Below are 22,378 nucleotides of genomic sequence, written 5' to 3'. Positions count from 1 at the left end.
TTTAACAAAAAATATAAGTCATTAGGAGGCATTAAGCAACAGAAGAAATGGTATTAAGCAATGAGATGTGTAGAAATTCTAATATGTTGGAGCAAATAGTAACTAAAATTTCCATAGACGTTTTACTAATTGATAATTTTCTAATGAATGGCTGAGTTCTGGTTGAAAACATTCCATTTTAATGGATATCTTAGCTCGGTTTACTCCATAGTTCTTGGGTAATTATGTATTGTCTTGTCTGAAACCCGGAAGCCAAGTGACATAGGAAATTATGCATTAAAGCGTGAAAAATAAATACACAAAGTTAAAAGGTCTTGATGACTTTATGGTTATTATGTGAACAACAAGTTAATACGTACATTAATTAACTAGCAGTTAACCGGTTCCTAGTTATATTTACAAATATATCATGGTTTCTGCACATTTTTCACTTCTTTGTAAAAAACCTTCGGATGTCTGATGCACATTTGGAAGGATCTGAAAGTCTTCTAGCTTGACTTCTTTCTTTGGCTTGTTTTGCTGTTCTCTACAGAAGGACAAAGTTACAGTTCACTGTTACCTTGAGAGAATTAGATAAATTTATAATTACATCTGCAGAGACATTTCAAAAGGAGGTCGCGATGCTTACAGTGAATCAATGATTTGGTTTCCTAAACTAGCTTTGTAAAATAATATTAAATGCATTTCAATATTGGAACATTAAGGAAGCAGTCTCTGAATAAAAGCATGGAAGGTGTCCAACCTCTCTGTGTTGCATATTGGCAGTTTCATAAATGAATTCTCTGATTAAAAGCAGTGAAAAGGGAACTCAGTAGAGTGCCATAATGTATTAACTGAACACAATTTCAGTTACACAGCTCTTTCCTGAGGTTTTACCCTGCATGGTTGATACTCTGCAACTAGAAAGCTTCCATCCTTCTGAGGAAGCATCCCAGCCAATCCACATCCAACAAGCTGCTGTGAAAATGTTGCTCACATGACTTTCTAAAACATCCACGTTTCAAAGGTAAGTCAATGTTAACTTTAAAAAATCCATGGTTAGGATTTTTTTTTTAAACCAGAAATCAATCATTTTTTCTTGGGCCATTCCCTATCAGTGTATTGGATTTTACAGACTTCTGTTCATTGGTTTTTTTGTGATATGTCATTTACAGGCAAACAGACTGATAAATGGGATAAAAACAGCACCTCTGCCCATTTTCGGTGGTGGAAATAACAATGGCGTTGCAATCTCCATGGAGACAGGTAAGTTTTGAAAGATTTGAACTTTCAGTTAATAGCTGAAATGATCACATTATGATGTCATATTTTAAAAACATTTACCGCAACAAATGACAACAAAGAGCACTTTGGCAATTTTTTTTAAAAGCCAGTTTATACTTTAAACTGTGTAGAGGAATGATCCCCTTTTATATTCATCACACTTGTTACCAACAGTAAAATATGTCTTTGTCTTGATGGTTCTCCATTGGTTCATTCCAAAGTAAATTCAGTATCCTTAGATGGCTGCAGAATGCATCTCTACAGTTAAAGATCATCCTCATCTGGCTGAGATAGTTTGTAAAGCTAAGCAACAATTTCTCTTAGCTGACTACACAAAATTGCTGTCTGTGATATTTGTTAATTTGTATGGAAGCCTGTAACTAGATCTCAAAGCTGGCTCCCTCTCCATTCTTCCCATGGAAAGACAAAGTACACTAACTTTGCATCCAGGTAGAAATGCTGATTAGCTATTCTTAACCTCAATTCTCTTTCATCTTAGAATTAAATAGACAGTTTACAACGCAACTGTTTACAATACAATGCTTTAAACATCTTTCTGGGACTGTGGGAATTTCACAGTCTATTCTTTGTAAACTCAACGTTGTAATCGTTTCCAACATGAAAATCTTTTATCATCATCCCATCAACACAATGTATTATGGCCTTCAATCACTTCAGCCCTATTGGCAAACAGGCTTCAGTATAGTTCCAAAACATAATATTTATAGATTTTATAAACTGTGACAATGGAGATTAATCAAATGCTGATAAATGCTTCCACATTTTTCCAACTTTCAATATTCTCCTTAAATAGCCTCAAAAAGTCCTCCATAAATGCCAAGACAAGAAAACAGGAAAGGTTGTTTGTTGAGAAAATTAACATGGTATTTGGCCAATAGCACATAACCAGATTCCTAAATGGGAGATAATAAGGATGGAAGACAATAAGATGGTCAAAGGAAAGTTAGGAAGATGTAGGTGTGTACTGTACCTTTAAGACAGAGATGAAGTTGGCAAGAACTACTGAAAGCACAGAGCGTATTGAATATTGAATAATGAAAAATGAATACTAAAATTTGAATAATTTAAAAATGTAACATTTGGTTGAAACAAACAGCTGGAGTTGCATTGCCATGGAACAAAAACAAATTCAAATTCGGCCAATCAGTTTAAGTTATGCCCAAATACCAAAATCCAAATGAATTTGAATTTGACTGTTTGGGATGACATCAAACCAATGAAATGATCCGATGCTTTGGGCTTTAAAACCGGACATTTTGAACAGTTGGAGGGAAAAAAACTGCAAAAAGCACTAATAAGTGCTCGCCAATTAACTCTCTGAAAGGTACCTGTCCGTAAGAAAAGTTGTGCAGCAGAAGACCAAAGAAAAGACGTCCAAGGAAACTCTAGAGAGGAAAATCTAGAGAGGAAAATGTACAAAGGAGAATCAACAGCTGGCTGGTTTATGAAACATGATTTTTTTTGTAAATCTTAAATCAGGGTTTTTTTTAAAATTGCAGTCCAATATTGTAGAGTAGGAGGTAAAACATAGGTTTAAGAGTTGTAAATAGCTGTTGTTTTAATGTTCTCTGTTGAACTAAAGGAATAAAACTGTTAATTTTTACTTGAAATAGTGAGATCTGGAATAGTTCTTTGCCTCTCGAAATTTAAGATTACTGCACGAGGTGAGCTTCTCGGTGTGTCGGGTTTAAATAGCAGAGGAGTTTATTCTGTGTCTTAACAGCTTTGGGGCTCTTGTCTGTGAATTGAACAGGTTTGGACAGATCCACTCTGAGATTTGGACAGATTTGAATAGATTTAGGGTACGAGAAAAGCCCTTTAGATTTAAACGCTTGCTGGTCAGTGCATTGAATAAAATGCAGGCGAGACAATTTGTTTACTTTTGGTTACTTGTGGTTAGTTAAATTAAAAGTGAGAGAAATTGCTCTTCAAATTGCTAAAGAGGTTCTGGAGTTTGAAGGTGATTCCCAAATTCCCAAAGTTTAGAAAGAAAAGACCATACTCTTAGAATTAGTAAAGAGGTTAGAAATGGGTTTAACCAAGGACAAAAGTAAAGCTGAAATTGCAAGGGAATTACTCAAACACAATTGAGGAAAATGGAGTTAGAAGATAAACAGAGAGAGAGAGAGAGAGAGAGAGAGAGCAAAGAGAGAGAAGAAAAAGTGAAGGTTCTTAGCTGAGCAAAGAGAGATAGAAGAAAGAGAAAGGAAAGAAAGGGAGAGAGAAGAAGGAGAGAAAATTTGAATTTGAGTTAACAGGATGGCGATTAAAAGAGAAGGTAGTGATATATAAAAAAATGTCAAACTCTGCCACATTAAAGAAGTCAAAGCCTTCTTTACTTAATTTGAAAAATTGGCTTCGCAGATGGGGTAATCCAAGGATTTATGGGTAATGCTAGTTCAGACTAAACTGGTAGGCAGAGCTAGTGAGGTATTTGCCACGTTGTCAGATGACGGTTAAGAGATTATGACGAGATCAAACAAGCTATTTAAGTGCTTATGAATTGGTATCAGAAACATATATACAGTGGTTCAGAAATGTAAAGAAGGAACGAGGTCAGACTTATATTGAATTCAAAAAATTAAACAAACAAACAAATAAACTAACTGTCATTTATCAGGGTGCTAGCGTTAAAAATAGGTAAGGCCTATGAGGCTCTAAGAGAGATTATTCTGCTGGAGCAATTTAAAAGCTCGCTTCCAGAGTTGATAAGAATTCACGTGGAGGATCAGAAAGTTTAGCAAGTGAGAAGGGCAGCAGAATTAGCAGATGAATACATGTTGGTGCATAAGATGAGCTCTTCTAGCCATAATTTCATCCTGTGGAGGGACAGAAGTTGGGAGAAGGGGAGATCCTACACTACGAAACTAAGAGCAGAGAGCACTGATTAAAAAAGAAGCCCAAGAGGGTGAAAAGGAGGTGAAAGGCTTCAGGTGTTTCCACTGTGGTAAAATGAGACACGTAAACTCACAGTGCTGGTCATTAAACCATGTCACTGTGGGAAAAGATGTAGTAAAAGAAGCTAAACCAGTGGCATTAGTGAAGGTAGCAAAGGAAACCCCAAGAAGAGCTAAGGAGATGCACCAGAGTGCACAGCCAGGGCACGGGCTGGGAATGGAGTTAGCGCCTGATCTCGACAAAGAATTTGCCTCTGTGGGTAAAATTTACTCAAAGAACAGAGGAAGAAGGGAAAGAAGTTATAATGTTGAGAGACACAGGATCTAACTAACATCTCATAGTAAGAGATGAGTGAATTTGCTTTCTGCCCTGTTACCAGAGAGAGTGGCAATTTTTGGGAGAGATGGACAGAACTTTAGTGTTGCCCTATGTAAGATCAGGCTGGAGAGCCAACTCAAGACTGGGGGAGTAACAGTGGAAGTGATTGACAGATTGTCAGTTCCAGGAATCCAGTTTGATTCTGCTAAATCATTCCCAAGAACAAAGATGGGAATGACACTCTTTGTGGAGAAGCTCAAGGAAGTTCAAGAAACTGAGGAGATAAAAGAAAAATATCCTGGTATTTTCCCAGATTATGTAGTAGAAAGATCCCACTCTCATAAGTCACAGCGCGAAGCAAAAACAAAATGGAAAGATGAAGGAGTTCAGGTTTAGTTAGTGGACACCCTGTTTGCTGTAATGGTGCAAGAAAAACCTGAACAGGCAGAAGGTCAGACAGAAGTGTTTAGTCCTGAAAGGTTAATGGAATTGCACAGCAAGACAAGATGATAGAAGATATATATGTGGATGTGTACTCTGAAAAGGAGGCAGAGAATACTCCTGAGGATTGTTATCTGAAAGATAGAATCCTAAGACGAAAATGAAAACCATGGCAGGTTGGTGTAGAGGAGAAATGGGCCAAAATACACCAGATTGTGTTGCCAGTAGCATACAGATATAGGAGGTGTTACGGGTAGCACACAAACTACCCGTAAAGACTCAGGCTTAAAAGTACAAAAACATTTCTATTGTCTTGAACTGCACAAGGATGTTGTTAACTTTTGCTGTACATGTCATACATGCCACATGGTAAGTAAGACACAGGCAGTAATAAAACTAGCACATTTGTTGCCAATTCCTGTATTCGAAGAACCTTTCATGAGGGTTATAATTGACTGTGTAGACCTCTCCCGAGAACTAAAAGTGGGAGCTAGTACTTGTTAACCATAATGGATGTGTCTAACAGATTTCTGGAAGCAATTCCATTATGGAGTATTAAGGCAAAAAGGGTTGTAGAGGAGTTAGTAACTTTCTTCATGTGGTATGGGCTATCCAGAGAGATTCATTCGGACCAAGCATCTAATTTTACTGTTAGTCTGTTTAAAGAAGTCATGGATAGCTTAGGTATACAGCACTTTAAATCCAGTGTGTATCATCCTGAATCACAAGGAGCTTTAGAAAGGTTGCATCAGACCTTGAAGACCATGTTGACAGCATACTATCAGGATTGGGATAAAGGTATCCCATTTGTACTAATTGCCAGGAGAGATGCCCCCAATGAATCTCCTCAGTTTACTCCCTTCAAGTTAATATTTGGACGTGAAGTGAGATGGCTTTGAAATTAATCAAAGAGAAATTGACAGGACCAAAGTCAGAGATCTCATATTTGATTATGTATCGGAGGTGAGGGAGAGATTAAATTGAATAGGTGTGTTAGCTAAACAATATCTAAAGAGGGAACAGCATAGATTGAAGCAGGTGGCAGATAAAAGTCTCAAACTCTGACGTTTTCCCGAGGGGATAACGTGTTAGTATTGTTACCAGTGATAGGAGGTCCCTTCAAAGCCAGGTTTAGTGGTCCATATCAATTTGAGAAAAAGTTGAGCCAGGTGAACTATCTCGTAAAGAAGCAACATAGAATAAAAACTATATGAGACTGTATTATGCTAGAGAGAAAGAAAACGGCTAAACAGGTGTTAGTTACTGCCCCGCAGAGTGAGGAATCAAATCCAGATGATGTGAATTTTGAGGTGCCACAAAAGATGTTAAAAAATGAAGTCATCCTTGAGGAGTGGGATAAGTTAATAAACAATCTGTCTCAGGAGCATAGAACACAGTTGAAATATTTGTATCTTCAGTATGAGAACATATGTAGGAATCAGAGAGGAGACTAATGTTATTGAAGCAGACATAGGGAATACTGCTGCGATAAAACAATATACCTATTGGCTTAATCCTTTCAAAGTCAGACACGTCCAGAAGAAGGCGGAGGCCATGCTCGATGAGGCTACCTTTGAACCAAGCCAGAGGGAGTAGAGTTCGCTGATCATCTTAGTTCCCAAACTGGATGGGACAAAACATTGTTGCGTGGATTATTGGAAGGTCAACACTGTTACAAGTTGGACTCATATCTAATATCGAGATTGGAGGACTGTATCGAGAAAGCTGGACAAGCCAGTTACATCACCAAATTGAACTTACTGTGTGGTTACTGGCAGGTACTTTTATCAGAGACAGTGAAAGAAATGTTTGCATTTGTAACCCCAAATGGGTTTATATCAATTCAAAGTGATGCCTTTTGGAATGAAGAACACACCCACCGCATTCCGAAGACTCATGAACAGAGTTGTGGCTGGGTTTACAAACTGTGCAGTCTATTTGGACGATGTAGTGATCTTTAGTGAGTCCTGGACTGATCATATGGTACAGATGGCAGAGCTCTTTGAACGACTACAAGAAGCAAAACTGGTAATAAACTTTAACAAAACTGAATTTGCAAAGCAGTGGTGATGTTCTTGGGACATAACATCGGTCATGGAAGGTTGACTCACGGAATGCAAAGACGAAGACCGTCAAGGAATTTCCACGACCAACCTTGAAGAAAGAGGTTCTTCGATTCTTCGGACTCAGTGGATTCTATTGGAAGTTTGTTCTAAACTTCAGCAGTGTAGTGCCACCAATAACCGATTTGCTGAAGAGAAGCACAGTTTCGATGGACAGAACAATGCCAGAAGGCAATTGACCATTTGAAAGCCATATTAACCACCACAGTTTTAGCTACACCAAACTTTCAAAACCCTTCAAAATTGCCATCGATGCTAGTGACATAGGAGTTGGAGCTGTACTGCTACAGGATGATGATGATGATGGGATTGAACTGCCAGTTGGTTACTTTTCAAAGAAACTCAACATCCACCAGAGGAAATACTCCATGATTGAAAAAGAACTATTGAGTTTGGTACTGGCCTTACAACATTTTAACGTGGATGTCGTGAACAGTGTGTCAGAGACAGTTGTTTACACGGATCACAATCCTCTTACATTCTTAGAATGCTTTAAAGACAAGAATATGAGACTATTTTGTTAGAATCTTATGTTATAGATTTTAAATTTACATATCATACATGTTGCATGTTGTAAGAAAGTAATCACAGATACATTATCACAGATTGAACTCATAAAACATAGATGAGATTGGTATCTATATGTATGTTATATATAGGTGAGAAGAAGTTAGTATGAACTTAGATTAAAGTCATATGTCTGTCATGGTAATGTGGTCAAGGAATAGAACAAAAGAAAGTCACCTTTTCATTATGACCTTAAGGGGGATTTGGAGGATGTCAGAAAAGGCTTATCCAAATAGCAAGCCAAACCCACAATAGTAACAGATGAGAAGCTCAAAGTTTAGGACATAAATCTGGCAGTTTGTGGACTGGGAACCAGACAAAATGATGAAGAAAGTAGCTATGTTGTTACTCAAAGCTAATTTTATGACTTGTGTTCTTTTGGGGTGGGGTGAGATACTTGCCATCCCTTAGTGCTCTTGTTTATGTGGGACATTCTTAACTAAACATGGACTATAGAGATTCTAATTTGTCACAGGAATTCTTAAATAGCAAATTCATTATTTCAGCCATATATCTTGTACAGAAGTGCGGTTCTCATCAGTAGCTTTAACCTTCGATTTGTTTGCAAAAACAAGCTGGTGACCATGTTAGGAGAAATTGAGGACCGCAGATTAGATTACTTACAGTGTGGAAACAGGCCCTTCGGCCCAACAAGTCCACACCAACCCACCCATGCCCCTACATTTACCCCTTACCTAACACTACGGGCAATTTAGCATGGCCAATTCACCTGACCCGCACATCTTTGGACCGTGGGAGGAAACCGGAGCACCCGGGAGATCAGTCGAAAGTGTGGTGCTGGAAAAGCACAGCAGGTCAAGCAGTATCCAAGGAGCAGGAGAGATGACGTTTCCAGCATAAATTGTTCATCAGGAACACGGGAATAGGGCTGAGAGATAAATGGGAGGGGGGGGGAAGTAGTTAGGAATGCGACAAGGTGAGGGATGATGGTGAAAGGTCGGAGCAGAGGGTGGAGTGGATAGGTGGGACAGAAGATCAAGAGGGCAGTGCTGAGTTGAAGGGTTGGACTGGGGTGAGGTGGAGTAGGAGAGATGAGGAAACTAGTGAAATCGACATTGATTCCATGTGGTTGGACGGTCCCAAGGCGGAAGATGAGGCATTCTTCCTCCAGCTGCTGGGTGGCTAGGATTTGGCAGTCGAGGAGGCCAAGGTCTTGCATGTCTTTTGTAGATTAGGAAGGGGAGTTGAAGTGGTCAGCCACAGGGTTTGTTTAGTGCGTATCCCAGAGATGCTTCCTGAAACATTCCGCAAGTTGGCGTCCTCTCTCCCCAACGTACAGGAGACCACACCAAGAGTAACGGACACACTAGACAAGGTGTTTGTCTGTACAGGAAAATCTCTGCTGCATGTGGAAGGATCCTTTGGGACTCTGGATGGAGGTGAGGGGCGGGGGGGGGGGGGGGGGGGGCGGTGTTTGTGGGGAATGTGGACCAAATGAGGGAGTTGTGGACAGAATGTGGAATGCTGAAAGGGGTGGGGAGGGAAATATATCTCTGGTGGTTGGGTCTGACTGTTGGTAGTGGAAATGGCAAAGGATGATGCTTTGTAGGTGGGGTGGAATTTGAGGACCGGGGGGTTCTATTCTTGTTGCAGTTGGAGGGGTGGGGTTCAAGGGCAGAGATGCAGGAAGTTACAGGACATTGGTTAGGCCACTTTTGGAATATTGCTTGCAAATCTGGTCTCCTTCCTATAGGAAGGATATTGTGAAACTTGAAAACATTCAGAAAAGATTTACAAGGTTGTTGCCAGGGTTGAAGGATTTGAGCTATAGGAAGAGGTTGAATAAGCTGGGGCTGTTTTCCCTGGAGTATCGGAGGCTGAGGAGTGACATTATAGAGGTTTATAAAATCATGAGGAGCATGGATAGGGTAAATAGACAAGGTATTTTCTCTGAGGTGGGGGCGTCCAGAAGTAGAGGGCGTATGTTTACGGTGAGAGTGGAAAGATATAAAAAAGACCTAAGGGACAACTTTTTCACACAGAGGATGATGCATGTATGGAATGAGCTGCCAGAGGAAATGATGGAGGCTGGTACAATTGCATCATTTAAAAGACATCTGGATGGATATATGTACTGGTAGGGTTTGGAGGGATATGGGCTGGGTGCTGGTAAGTGGGAATAGATTAGGTTGAGATATCTGATCAGATGGACGAGTTGGACTGAAGGGTCTGTTTCTGTGCTGTACATCTCTATGACACTAAATGGAAGAGATGTGCTGAAGGGAATTGTTGACCATATGGGAGGGAAATTGCGGTTCTTGAAGTAAGAGGCCACTAGGGATGTTCTGGATTGGAACTGATCCTCCTGGGAGCAGGTGTGGTGGAGGTGTTGGAATTAGGAGTAAGGGATAGCATTATTACAGGAGGGGGGTTAGGAGGAGGTGCAGTCCAGGCAGTCCTTGAACCCACTCCACAACCGCAATGAGGATAGAATCTTCCCATTCCTCACCATCCACCCCTTTAACCTCCAGCTACAATGCATCATCCTCCGCCATTTCTACCACCTACAGTCAGACCCAACCACCAGGGATACATGTCCCTCCCCACCCCTTTCAGCATTCCACAGAGACCATTCCCTCCGAAACTCCCTTGTTATGTCCATGCCCAACCTACCAACCCACTCTCCACTCCCAGCACCTTCCCTTGCAAGAGGTGTAAAACCTGCACCCATACGTTCCCCCTCACCTCCATCCAAGGCCCCAAAGGATTCTTTGACATGCAGCAGAGATTTTCCTGCACACCCAAACACCGCACCCCTCCAACCGCAACAAGGACGCACCCCCCAGTCCTCACCTTCCACCCCACCAACCTCCGGATACAGTGCATCATCCTCTGCCATTTCCGCCACCTACAAATGGACCCCGCCACCAGAGATATATTTCTCTCCCCACCCCTATTTGCTTTCTGTAAAGACCATCCCCTTCATGACTATCTCATCAGGTCCATGCCCCCTAACAATCTACCGTCCCCTCCTGGCACCTTCCCCTGCTGCCGCTGGAATTGCAAAAGCTACACCCACACTTGCCCTCTCACCTTCATCCATGGCCTCAAAGGAGCCTTCCACATCTATCATAGCTTCACCTACACTTCCACATGTCATTTACTGTATCCATTGCACCCAATGCAGTCTCCTTTACACTGGGGAGAGAGGACGCCTACACGCAGTTTGCTTCAGAGAACATTTTCAGCATCAATCAACCCCACAGCCCCATGGCCGAACACTTCAACTGTCCCTCCCACTCTGCCGAAGACATGCACATCCTGGGCCTCCTCCACTGCCACTCCCTTACCACCTGACACCTGGAGGAAGAATGCCTCATTTTCCACCTTGGGACCCTCGAACCCCATGGCATCAATATGGACTTCATGCCAGTTTCCCCATTTCCCCTCCCCCCACCTTATCCCAGTTCCAACCTTCCAGCTCAGCACCGTCCTCATGACCTGTCTCATTTGTCCACCTTCCTTTCCAGCTATTCAGTCCACCCTCCCCCCGACCTATCACCTTTACCCCCACTCCACCCACCTATTGCACTCTCAGCTACCTCCTCCCCAGCCCCATTTTGCTTCCCATTTATCTCTCTACCCTAAGGCTCTCAGCCTCATTCCTGGTGAAGGGCTTTTGCCTGAAACATTGATTTTCCTGCTCCTTGGATGCTGTGCTTTTCCAGCAACACACTCTTGACCTCATCTACTGTGTCCGTTGCTCTCGATGTGGTCTCCTCTACATTGGGGATACAGGACGACAACTTGCAGAATGTTCCAGAGAACATCTTTGGGACACATGTACTAAACAACCCCACTGCCCTCTGGCCGACCACTTCAATTCCCCCGAGGACATGCAAATCCTGGGCCTCCTCCACCACCAAATCTGAGCCATCTGACAACTGGAAGAAAGACACCTCATCCTCTGCCTTGGGATTCTCCAACCACATGGAATCAATGTCAATTTCACCAGTTTCCTCATTTCCCTACCTCCACCTTATCCCAGATCCAACTCTCCAACTCAACACCGCCCTCTTGAACTGTCCCACGTGTCAATCTTCCTTCCCACCTATCTGCGCGACCCTCCGCTCTGACCTTCATCTACCTATTGCGTTCCTAGCTAACATCGACCCCCCCCCTCCCCCCCACAATAAGCCCTTCCACATTCCTGATGAAGAGCTGATGCTCGAAATGTCAACTCTCCTGCTCTTCGGATGCGGTGCTTTTCCACAGTTTTTGACTCTAATCTCCAACATTTGCAGTCCTCACTTTCTCCTAGGGTTGTTAAGAAGGCATATGGTGTGTTGGCTTTCATTAGCAGTGGGATTGAGTTTAAGAGCTGCGAGGTTATGCTGCAGCTCTATAAAGTCTTTGTTAGACCACACAAAATATTGTTTTCAGTTCTGGTTGCCTTATTATAGGAAGGATGTGGAAGCTTTCGAGAGGGTGCAGAGGAAATTTATCAGGATGCTGCCTGGACTGGAGGGCACTTCTTATGAAGAAAAGTTGAGAGAGTTAGGACTTTTCTCATTGCAGCGAAGAAGAATGAGAGGTGACTTGAGGTGGACAAGATGATGAGAGGCATAGAGTGGATAGCCAGAGAATTTTTCCCAGGGTGGAAAAGGCTATCACAAGGGGGCATAATTTTAAGGTGTTTGGAGGAAGTTTAGGGGAGATGTCAGAGGTAGGTTCTTGACACAGAGTGATGGGTGCGTGGAATGCACTATCAGCAGTGGTAGTAGAGTCAGATACATTAGGGACATTTAAGCAAGTCTTGGATAAGCACATGGATGATAGTAAAATGAAGGATGTTTAGGTTAGTTTGATCTTCGAGAAGGATAAAACATCGGCACAACATCAAGGGTTGAAGGACCTTTATTGTTATACGTTCTAGATGCATGGCAATACTAGCTCCGAGTCACCTTGCAAACCTCGCACCGTTCTGTTTTGAAACTATATCATCTTTTCCATGTTGCTGGGTCAAAGTTCTACAGCATCCTTCCTCACAATACAAAGTACCCACAATGCCAATTACTCCAGTCAATCAACAAGGCAGCTCACTACCGTCTTCTCAGGGCAGTTAGGAATGGGAGGAAATACTGACCCAGCCAGCAATGCCAATTTATGATTGAGATTTCCTGTGAATTGGCAAGATACAACTGAAATTTCACAGTTTAACACTCAGCTGTGAGTATTTTTGCTGAAATTTCCTATCAATTTCATTAGTTTATTCACAACATCAAAAATGGACAGTAACAATTGAAAATCAGCTTAAACAGTCAGGATCCAAGAAAAATTATGAACACTCAGCAGAAAATATGATAATTTGAGTGGTAACCTATATATTATTCATGCACCATTAACATAGCAGCAGCTTCCACCAATTCTTTTTTGTTTTATCAGCACCATCTGAGTGAAACCATCACAAAGGTAGCAGAATTTTAAATACTAGTTACAAAGGATGGAAATCTTAAACTATAATGGATCCAATGTAATTCGTGCCCAGTTTTCCACTTTTCTATTACACGCAAAGTAGAAATTTAACACACCGAAAAGCAGAATATTTGTGGATGCTGCATGACTTACTCTGTTTCCAGGATTTTTGATTTTGGTTTTGGAAGCTTATCCCATCTTGAAGAATGTGATTGTGAATGATTTTCAATGTTTAATGTGATTTATAATGAATCCCACAAAAATGCATGCAATGAAATGGAATTTTGAGATCTCTGTTAGGATAAAAAGTTCAGCATCCCCAAATAATTCCCAGAAAAATTACTTTGCCCCACCTAATGCCTTGATCTTAAGTTTACACATTAGAAACCACTGTTGTCACTGAAAATTAGCATGAACAGCTTTTTAAATGTCACTTGGGGAAAACATTACACTGTTACTTAAATTTCATGGCATTAGCAAATTAACTGCTAAGGAAAAAAATAAATCTAATTGTACAGTCTGCTGCAGGATCATTGATGACAACTGATATTTATTGTTCTTATTATATTTCCTACAAAACCTGGTAGATGGATGAAGTGCAAATATGAAGCCTTAGGTGCGCCTGGTAGGGAAGCTATGGCTTATATTACACAGTATCCTTTTAAGTGCAAGACAAAATCAGCCCAAGTTAATAAGGCACAATATTTACATGTCAGGTAACAAGAATACAGCATCTTTCCCTTTGACTGGCTCACAATTTTTTTATTTTTCATATCAGGCAGATAATTTTACACATTCGATTGTGGAAAAGATATGTGTTGTCAACCGTCACATTAAAGCAAGACCAGTTTACTAACCTCTTTATGACAGACAGTACAGAGCGTCTGAAGGTTTTCAAGGGAGCATTGTCCTCCTCCACCATATACTGGTCTGATATGGTCCACTTGCCAGAACTGTCCCTCAGTTGGATTCAAAATAATGTCATTCAACTGAAACCAATGGATTATCAAAAAAAAAAATCAGTTATTTCATGATTCAAAACTTATGCAAATGTATCTTATTTCAGCAAAAAACACAGATTTTTAAAAGAATCATAATGCCACAACAAATTATTGACGAAATTAATTTAAATATTTGTAAATAAAGCTACTTTGAGTGAGAGGAAGACTATTCAATAACATTTCTTTTGAGGAGATTATATTGTAGTAATTTTCAATTATTCTTGCACAAACATTACCATGGAAGCCAGGTCATGATTCAGGAGTGGGCTATACAGGGGCTTTGTGCATTTAGAAGAAACAAGTTTGAAATAATTAGTAATTATATAACATTTTAAATGTATTAAAATATCCATGGCACTTCAGAGGAAATCAAATTTGGTTAGAAAACAAAAGTTTTTCACTGATCCACTCCTGTAGATATAAGACCAGATTTTAAAAAGCTTAGTCAAAAGTGGGCTTTAAAGGAAGAAAGTCTGGCAGAAAAGTTTAAAGAAGGAATTCTCGAACTGAGGAATGTCAGCTAAAAGTATAGCTCCCAATGTGGAGGCCAGAATTAGAGGTACACAGATATCTTGGAGAGCTGAGGAGTGGAGAAACAAAATCATGGAGGGACTTGAAAATAAGTCTGGATTTTCAAGTCGAGGCATTGCTTAACCAAGAACTAATGCAGGTCAGAGACAGTGCAGTGGTGATGGATGCATAGGGTAAAGTCCAGGGGAGGGATAGAGGTGGCAGTTAAGGAAAGGAATTGAGAACCAAAGATGATTTTGCTTTTAATAATAATTAATGGAAATTCTTTTGCTCACCTTGCATTAGATGTTAGAAAAATGGCCTAGCGTAGGGACAGCAAAAGAATCAAGAAAGGCAATGTTGAAGTAAAGCTAGGTGTTATCAGTGTACTGTACATGCAAAAATAGATACAGTGTTTTCAGATATGTCACAGGGACAGCACCTAGGTGGGCCTCAGATAATTACAATTTATAGTAATGATAGATAAAGTGACAAGTAATGTATGCAGGTTTGCTAATGATACAAAGCTAGGTGAGAATTCAAGCTGTGAAGAGGACACAGAGACTAACAAAGAGATATAGGCAAGTTAAGTGAGTGAGCAACAAAATGATTGACAGAGTACATGGAACATAGGTGTAGCTCTTCGAACGTGCTCTGCCATTCTCAATTATGGCTGATCATCTAAGAAACCACCACATTTCCATACAATCCCTTGATGTCATTAGTAAATAGAAAGCTATTAATCTCTGACTTGTGCTTACATAATGACTGAGCTTCCACAATCCTCTGGGATAGACAGTGAAAACATTTATTTTCATAATCAGTCACAAATGACTTGCCCTTTATTCTGAGGCTGTATCCTCTGGTTTCAGATCCAAAGCCAAAGGAAATATATTGGCCCAGATTTTACGAAGACCAGATAACCTTTTCTGCCGCATAAGTGAGAGTTGCGCATCATATCCTACAGAATCACCAACATAGTGGACTCCAAGAGATTTCCTGGAAAATTGAAGATTCTGCTAGGCAATTGCCCTCTTCCTGGAACCCTTTGAAAGTACCAATTAAAATCAGACTTAAGGATTCTACTGCAGTTAAGTAAATAATTATCAAATAAAGTTTGGCAATTAAAAACCTTGTTTAATTTCTGGGTAACTACTAAACTGCACCCCTCCAACCCCAAATATAACACACATCCCCAAATAAACGTAATTCAATCTCTGAACTTCCAAACCCCTCTCCCTCCAAAAACCTGACACCCAGCCTGCCCTGGCCAGCTGACGTAATACCATTTCATTTCCCCATTCAGACCCACCCCACTCTCACTGCTTTGTATCTCAACTCCTTCCACTACAGGGCTTGACAGCACACCCCCACAGAACAATGCACGCATACACCCTGACCTATCCTAAACAGTCCATTAATTATCTGACATTCTTCCCTGCATCCTGGCACCCTAGTATTCAATTCATTGATGCGTGATTTATCGTCATTAATGGAAATGGAGGGGTCCCTGTAAGGGGAGGGAGGTTTCAGAGAAGGTCCAGGTGAATTTGTCGTCAGGGCCAGCACCAATTTGATCTAAAACCGAGTATTCAAACCTGACACCTTACAAACTTAGCCGTTCACAGGAACTGTCAAAGTGATTTAAATTTTCTGTATGACAGATAATCACAGAATACCACAAATTCTTCTACACGAAAGCTAGCATGGTCTGACATCCCCCTAACATCCTGCACTATGAGGGACCTATTGGATTTGAAACTTAGTGAACTTCGAATGGAGCCCTAATCAGATTGTATTGATCAGGGGTCTTTATAAAAACAGGAACACAGTGATAATCTGACTCTGATTGCCAATCCTTGGAATATCAAGCCCATCCTTTGTGCACCTACTTTGTTAATCTCTTCAAGAATTAGCTAAATTTCTCAGTTAAAAATCACAACACCAGGTTATAGTCCACCAGGTTTAATTGGAAGCACACTAGCTTTTGCAGCGACGCTCCTTCATCAGGTGATTGTCAGAAGGAACGTCGCTCCGAAAGCTAGTGTGCTTCCAATTAAACCTGTTGGACTATAACCTGGTGTTGTGTGATTTTTAACTTTGTACATCCCAGTCCAACACCGGCATCTCCAAATCATGACTAAATTTCTCAGATTGCTTCTCACTTTTCCAAACTGCAGAAAATGTAGGCTCAGTATCTTCAATCTTTCCTCAAAAGGTGATTGTGGCATTGTGTACTGGGAGAGTATTCAGATCCTCAGTCTAAGTTTTCAGGGGAGAATGATTCAAGTTGCACCAAGGCAGCTGGTGAGATTTAAAAATCAATAAAAATGTGGAAATACAAGCTAGCCTAATGGCAACCATGTAACCAATGTCAACTGTTGAAAAATTGAGAGAGTGAGAGAGACAGACAGAGACAGAGACAGAGAGAGAGAGAGAGAGAGAGAGAGAGATAGATAGATAGATAGATATGGGAACCTTCTGATTTAACGCTGGATCCAATCACAGTGGGGATTTTCAACTCCAAATAGAAGAAGATCAAAACCTTTCTCCTCAATTACAGACATGCCAAACACTTCCTGAAAAGTCTGATAGAACAAAGACCACACCAATTAGGTTTCATACAAGGTCAATGGGCAGTAGCAGCAGCAACACTGACTAATAATGTGTTCCCATTAATAATGGGAAGGGGCACTTTGCGTGGTACAAGCAGGGATATCAAATGCAGAAGCATTTTCTTCCTTTATCTAGTCATGGATTTATTTTGTTTTACAATAAAACACAGTGCAAGTGAACACTGCAAATTAACTTTACTTGAAGTAAAACAAATTAATTCTTGCTTTTACCTGATCAAGGGAAAGCTGTGACAGCCATGTATTTTCAAGTAGCTCTTTCCGATGGGTTCTTGGTGTATCTCGGACAAGAAGAAACAACTGCTGTACATCGAGGCCACACTGTTGACAGATTCCACGCTCAGCCTCAAAAACCTTTGATCTCATGTAGCATCGATTCGACCGAATCAAAAACTCTTCCTGACATTTTTGGGAGCAATATCGTGTATCCCAAGCAGTAGATTTATTATACTTGCTGACCTGGATTGTTGGCTGTTGACAAGCAAGGCAAAGAGGGTTTCCTTCTTTATTCACAGCTTGTACATAGCCAACTTCCAAAGAAATGGCATTAGTTACAGGAGTCCTGTTGCAACTTTCATTCTTGACACTTTCACTTGTGTTGCTGAAAGAAAGACCAGTACAATATGATATGTACGTATTTTTAAGGATGAGCATAAAATGTATTCAGTCTTTAAAATGAGGTAGCCCTTTGCAAATGTGACTGTTTGAAAATGTATTAATCTTCTATGCCCAAATTTGATTTTAAGACAAAGCATGCTTTGAACCTATTAAATAGATAACCATGCCTACTGAATGAGCTGAACATAGCTTTGTGAATATGTTGTCACTGTATTGAAATTTGGTTGTTAATATTGCCACATATAAAGTGAACATTACAAATTGCAATTTCTTTTAAGTACAATTACATGATTTTAGTATGATTATTTTGATAATCACTGCATATTGGATCATATCTAAAGGCTTATAGTATGAAGACCTCAATCATATTTACATCTCAAATTAATTACATTTGGTGGATTGCAACAATATTTTAAATTGAACATTTTCAGAAAACTGGTCGAAGGCTCAGGTTGAAATACCAGAGAAAAACATCTGATGATCATTCAACAGTGCAATTAATGCCTGCAACAGTAAATGAAACTTGAAATATAAACTTCTAACAATTAGTATTACTCAAATGACACAATGATAAAGCTAAATTCAGATTTTTAAAATAAGAAAAGCCAGATGGTTGAGTGAACAAATGTTTGATATAGCACAACAATTTAATGCATGTTGAGAGGAGCAATATAAAACTAATTGCAAAATTATGTAAAAATGCCATCTTATTTAATTATTTTTGAACATCAATTATACTTGATCCAACTTGTATATATAGGAATTATTACTCTTAAAATGCTGTGCCTTTCTGGCAAGTTTTTTGATTATTTCTTCAGTGGTGAAATGCTGCCCAAGAATTGCACCATTTCTATCTCTCAATGTTTTATCATCTACTAAACATGAAACCATAGAAACATACTTGTTCAAATTTTCCTCACTTGGTTGATTGGAAGTTTTGATTTTAATTTTGCCATGAAATGCAGACTCTCTTGCTATTACTCGCACCGTTCCTCCTTCACTTTGTGCCTTATTCAGAGATACAACAGCTACATCATCTTTAGTTATAAATCTAAATGAAAGAAATATTTCATACAGATTTTCAGTAAGGCATTCCATTTTTATTATTGCAATGTAAGGACAAAGAAACATTGAGGTAAACAAACTAAAACAAATATTTTTTAAAATCTCTAGTTTTCACCCTGTGTTTTCAAATTTCATTTTAAAAAAAAGAATAGGAATTCAGGAATAATAAAATAATCCAATGACCAGACTGTCACTAAAACCACAACTTTAATCTCCTGAGTAAAAACCCAAAAACTATGGGGATGCTGTAAATCAAAAATAGAAATTGCTAGAAAACCTCAGCAGGTCTGTCAGCATTTATGGAGAGAAATCAGTTCTGAGGAAGGGTCATTCGATCCGAAATGTTAACTCTGATTTCTCACCACAGATGGTGCCAGACTGCTGAGCTTTTCCAGCAGTTTATGTTTTTGTTTGAGAATTAATCTCCGCCTTTCCTTCACTGAAAAAAAGATTACCATTTTAGAGTCATAGAGATGTACAGCACAGAAACATACCCTTTGGTTCAACTCATCCATGCCGACCAAATATCCTAAACTATCTCATCCCATTTGCCAGCACTTGGCTCATATCCCTTTAAATTGAACAAAAATGTGCTACGTTGTGCACAAAGTAAATTGTAGAAATTTCATATTCTGACATTTTTGTTTTAATCTTAAATAACAATGGTGTCACAACATCAGGAACATCCTAATAAATCTTACCTTTTTGTACAGCCTTGTCTACGTTGGCTTTTCAATATATTTTCTAACGCAAGAATAGGACTGCGGAACATTTGACCACTCTTCCTAATTATTCTTTGCTTCATAGAGGACAAGCTGAGCCATTCTCGTACAAAACGCAGAAGCTGGAAATTCAATTTTAAAAAATGTCATGGAGTCAAGATATAGATTTATACAGAGCTATAGGTAAAACAAACTGTTATGATAGTGACACAGTTTCAGTGGCATATATACACTCTCCGACCTGATCCACTTGGACCCCTTTCCCCACACTGATATGACCCTACCCCAGCTAGCCCATGACATACTCTGCACTCCTCACTCATCCAACCAATTACCTTACCTCTGTAGCTTCTTAAAGAGACTTTGGATTAGCCTGGAAAACAGCAGATGCTGTCGTTAGAGTTCCTGAGATGCTGTTGTACTAAGTGGGTACAGACTTTGGTTTTCAGCACTTACCCTGCACAGTTTTGGAAAGTCCCCACAGTTAGGGCACTCCATGCTGCTCAAGAGGCTTGAATCAGAACTAGTGAAGATCCAGGGCAATCCAACTGTGACTGCCAGTTCTCAGAAGATATTGTTCACTCTCAATTAACTATTGGTTCAAAATACAGCTATTCGCACGATTTTGAATGGTAAAAACCTTTCATTATTTTCAAATATTCTGACCAATGAGCAAGATGATGATCCAATTCCTACTGGATGTAATCATGATTCAGAAGATTGTGGATTCAAGTCTGAGCTCAGAAACATGAGCACATAATCCAAGCTGACACTGTTGCGTTGCCTTTTGAATGAGATATTAAATTAAAGCTGAGACTGTCCACTCAGAGTAACGTGAGATCATAGTGGATGATTCAAATATGAATGGAGGGAGCTCCCCTGGTGTGCTGCTCTGCTATTAATCCACAAAAACAAAAACAGGTTATTTGGTCATTATGAATACCTTATAAATATTAGAAATGGAGATGTTTGCTGGTATGGCACAAAGTTCATTCCCATCCACCACTCCTCAGACACTGAAGCAGTCCATGTCCAAACACACTGACAAAATCCAGGTTTGGGCTGAAAGCTGGCAGCAAAACCTGGACAACATTCAGCCTTGGGCTGGTTTGACATGTAACATTTATGTTTAACGCCCTTAGTGAGAGATTCCAATACCTCACCTTGACATTCAGTTGTATTTCTGTTGTTGAATCTCCCACTATCAGGGTTCCCTTTGACCAAAAGGAAGACCTGGAGTAGTCACATAAATACTGTACCTGCAACAGCAGGACAGAGTCTGGGAAGTCCTGACTCCTCAAAGCCTGCCATTGACAGCACACAGGTCAGGACTTCCCATGATGGAATACTTCTTATCTGTCTGGATGGGCGCAGCTCCAAAAGCACTCAAGAAGGTCAACAACGTATAGGACAAAGCAACCTGCTTGACTGACACTCCACTTAACATTTTCAACATTCACTCTCTCTAATGTACTACCTCCAAGATACACTCCAACAACTCACCAAAGTTCCTTCCAAACCCATGACCACCATACTCTGGAAACAGAAGGGCAGCAGATGGATGGGAACGCCACCATGTGCACATTTCCTTCCAAGATTCACACAATCCTGCTCTGGAAGTAATGCTGCCCTTTCACTGTTACCATGTCAAAACCCTGGAACTCCCTTTATAACAACATTTTGGGTGAATTATGAAATAAAGCAGTTCAAGAAGGCTGCTCACCATCATCTTCTCATGAGTCATTAGGGAATAGCATTACATGTTAATAAAACATATAATGCTCACATGCTATGAATAAAATAATACATAATTGCTGTTTCCTGAAACTTCAAAAGCTACAAAATGCAAATTCTTTCTTTCCATTAATTATAAGTACTCATACTACACAGTTACAAATGTTTAGAACATTTACTGCACTTTAGGAAGATTATTGTAATTCAACATTTAGGTTTTTTTTAATTCATTCAAAGGATGAGAGACTTGCAAGCAGGCCAACATTATATGCCCATTCCTACTTGCCCTTGACAATGTTATAGCGAGAGGTCTACTTGAATGTCTGAAATCCATGCAGTGTAGGTGCACCCACAGAGCTGTTAGCTAAGTAGTTTCAGAATTCTGAATCAGCAACAATGAAGCAATGAATCAACTTGTAGGTGGCCTTGTTTCTATGGGTCTGCTGAATACTGTATTATACTTGAACTTTTGTACCGTATTTGTGTCAGTTTAAGGAGAAGTACTTTATCAAACTTAATTTTAATATATGCTCTTAAAGAAGCATTTCAGACAAGTAATGAGATTCAGACTGCAACCAAGTGACTATTATACATTACAGGATTCTGATGATACCTGACATACAAAATAATGCACCTCGATAAAAAAAATTTCAAATATATTTTATTTTATTTCATAAAATCTGTCAAAGACTTACCACACGACGATTTTCTTTCTGGTCAAAGTACGGTGGCAAATCTTCCCAGTTTTCCGATTGCACATCAAAAGGAATAAAATTGCAGTTTAAAGGTTCTTTGTCCTAATAATACACAAATAGTGAAAAGATTTTACCTGAATGCATCAGTACCACACATTGGCATCCAAACCAGTGGAAATAACATATTTTTTTACAATATACAGTAGAAATAATCAAGTACACAAAGTTGCACTAACAGGACTGCTTGAACACAAAGCCAATTGAATGAAATGTTGTCTACAATCTTAACAGTTCAAACTAAGACTTAGTTTAAGTTCATATCAAAGAGCAAAA

General features: G+C 39.8%; 1 protein-coding gene across 4 annotated transcripts in view; it reads right to left on the bottom strand.

Annotated features, from left to right (window-relative positions):
* Nucleotides 1-339: 339 nt before the first annotated feature.
* zranb3 (zinc finger, RAN-binding domain containing 3) overlaps nt 340-22,378 on the bottom strand; it is a 171,610-nt gene continuing 149,571 nt past the window's right edge. For 3 of the 4 annotated variants that reach the window (XM_060827120.1, XM_060827121.1, XM_060827122.1), the window contains 6 exons: nt 22,046-22,147; nt 19,596-19,738; nt 18,731-18,880; nt 17,425-17,812; nt 13,925-14,056; nt 340-526 (listed from right to left, as the gene is read on the bottom strand). In XM_060827120.1, coding sequence (XP_060683103.1) covers nt 428-526; nt 13,925-14,056; nt 17,425-17,812; nt 18,731-18,880; nt 19,596-19,738; nt 22,046-22,147 — 1,014 coding nt within the window. In that variant the 3' untranslated portion in view covers nt 340-427. Of the gene's footprint in view, nt 527-13,924; nt 14,057-17,424; nt 17,813-18,730; nt 18,881-19,595; nt 19,739-22,045; nt 22,148-22,378 lie in introns of those variants that run through there. The other variant, XM_060827123.1, reaches the window with a different exon arrangement.

The sequence above is a fragment of the Hemiscyllium ocellatum genome, chromosome 7 (genome assembly GCF_020745735.1).
Source record: "Hemiscyllium ocellatum isolate sHemOce1 chromosome 7, sHemOce1.pat.X.cur, whole genome shotgun sequence".
Taxonomy (NCBI): domain Eukaryota; kingdom Metazoa; phylum Chordata; class Chondrichthyes; order Orectolobiformes; family Hemiscylliidae; genus Hemiscyllium; species Hemiscyllium ocellatum.
This window is presented reverse-complemented; position numbering and strand designations above follow the sequence as displayed.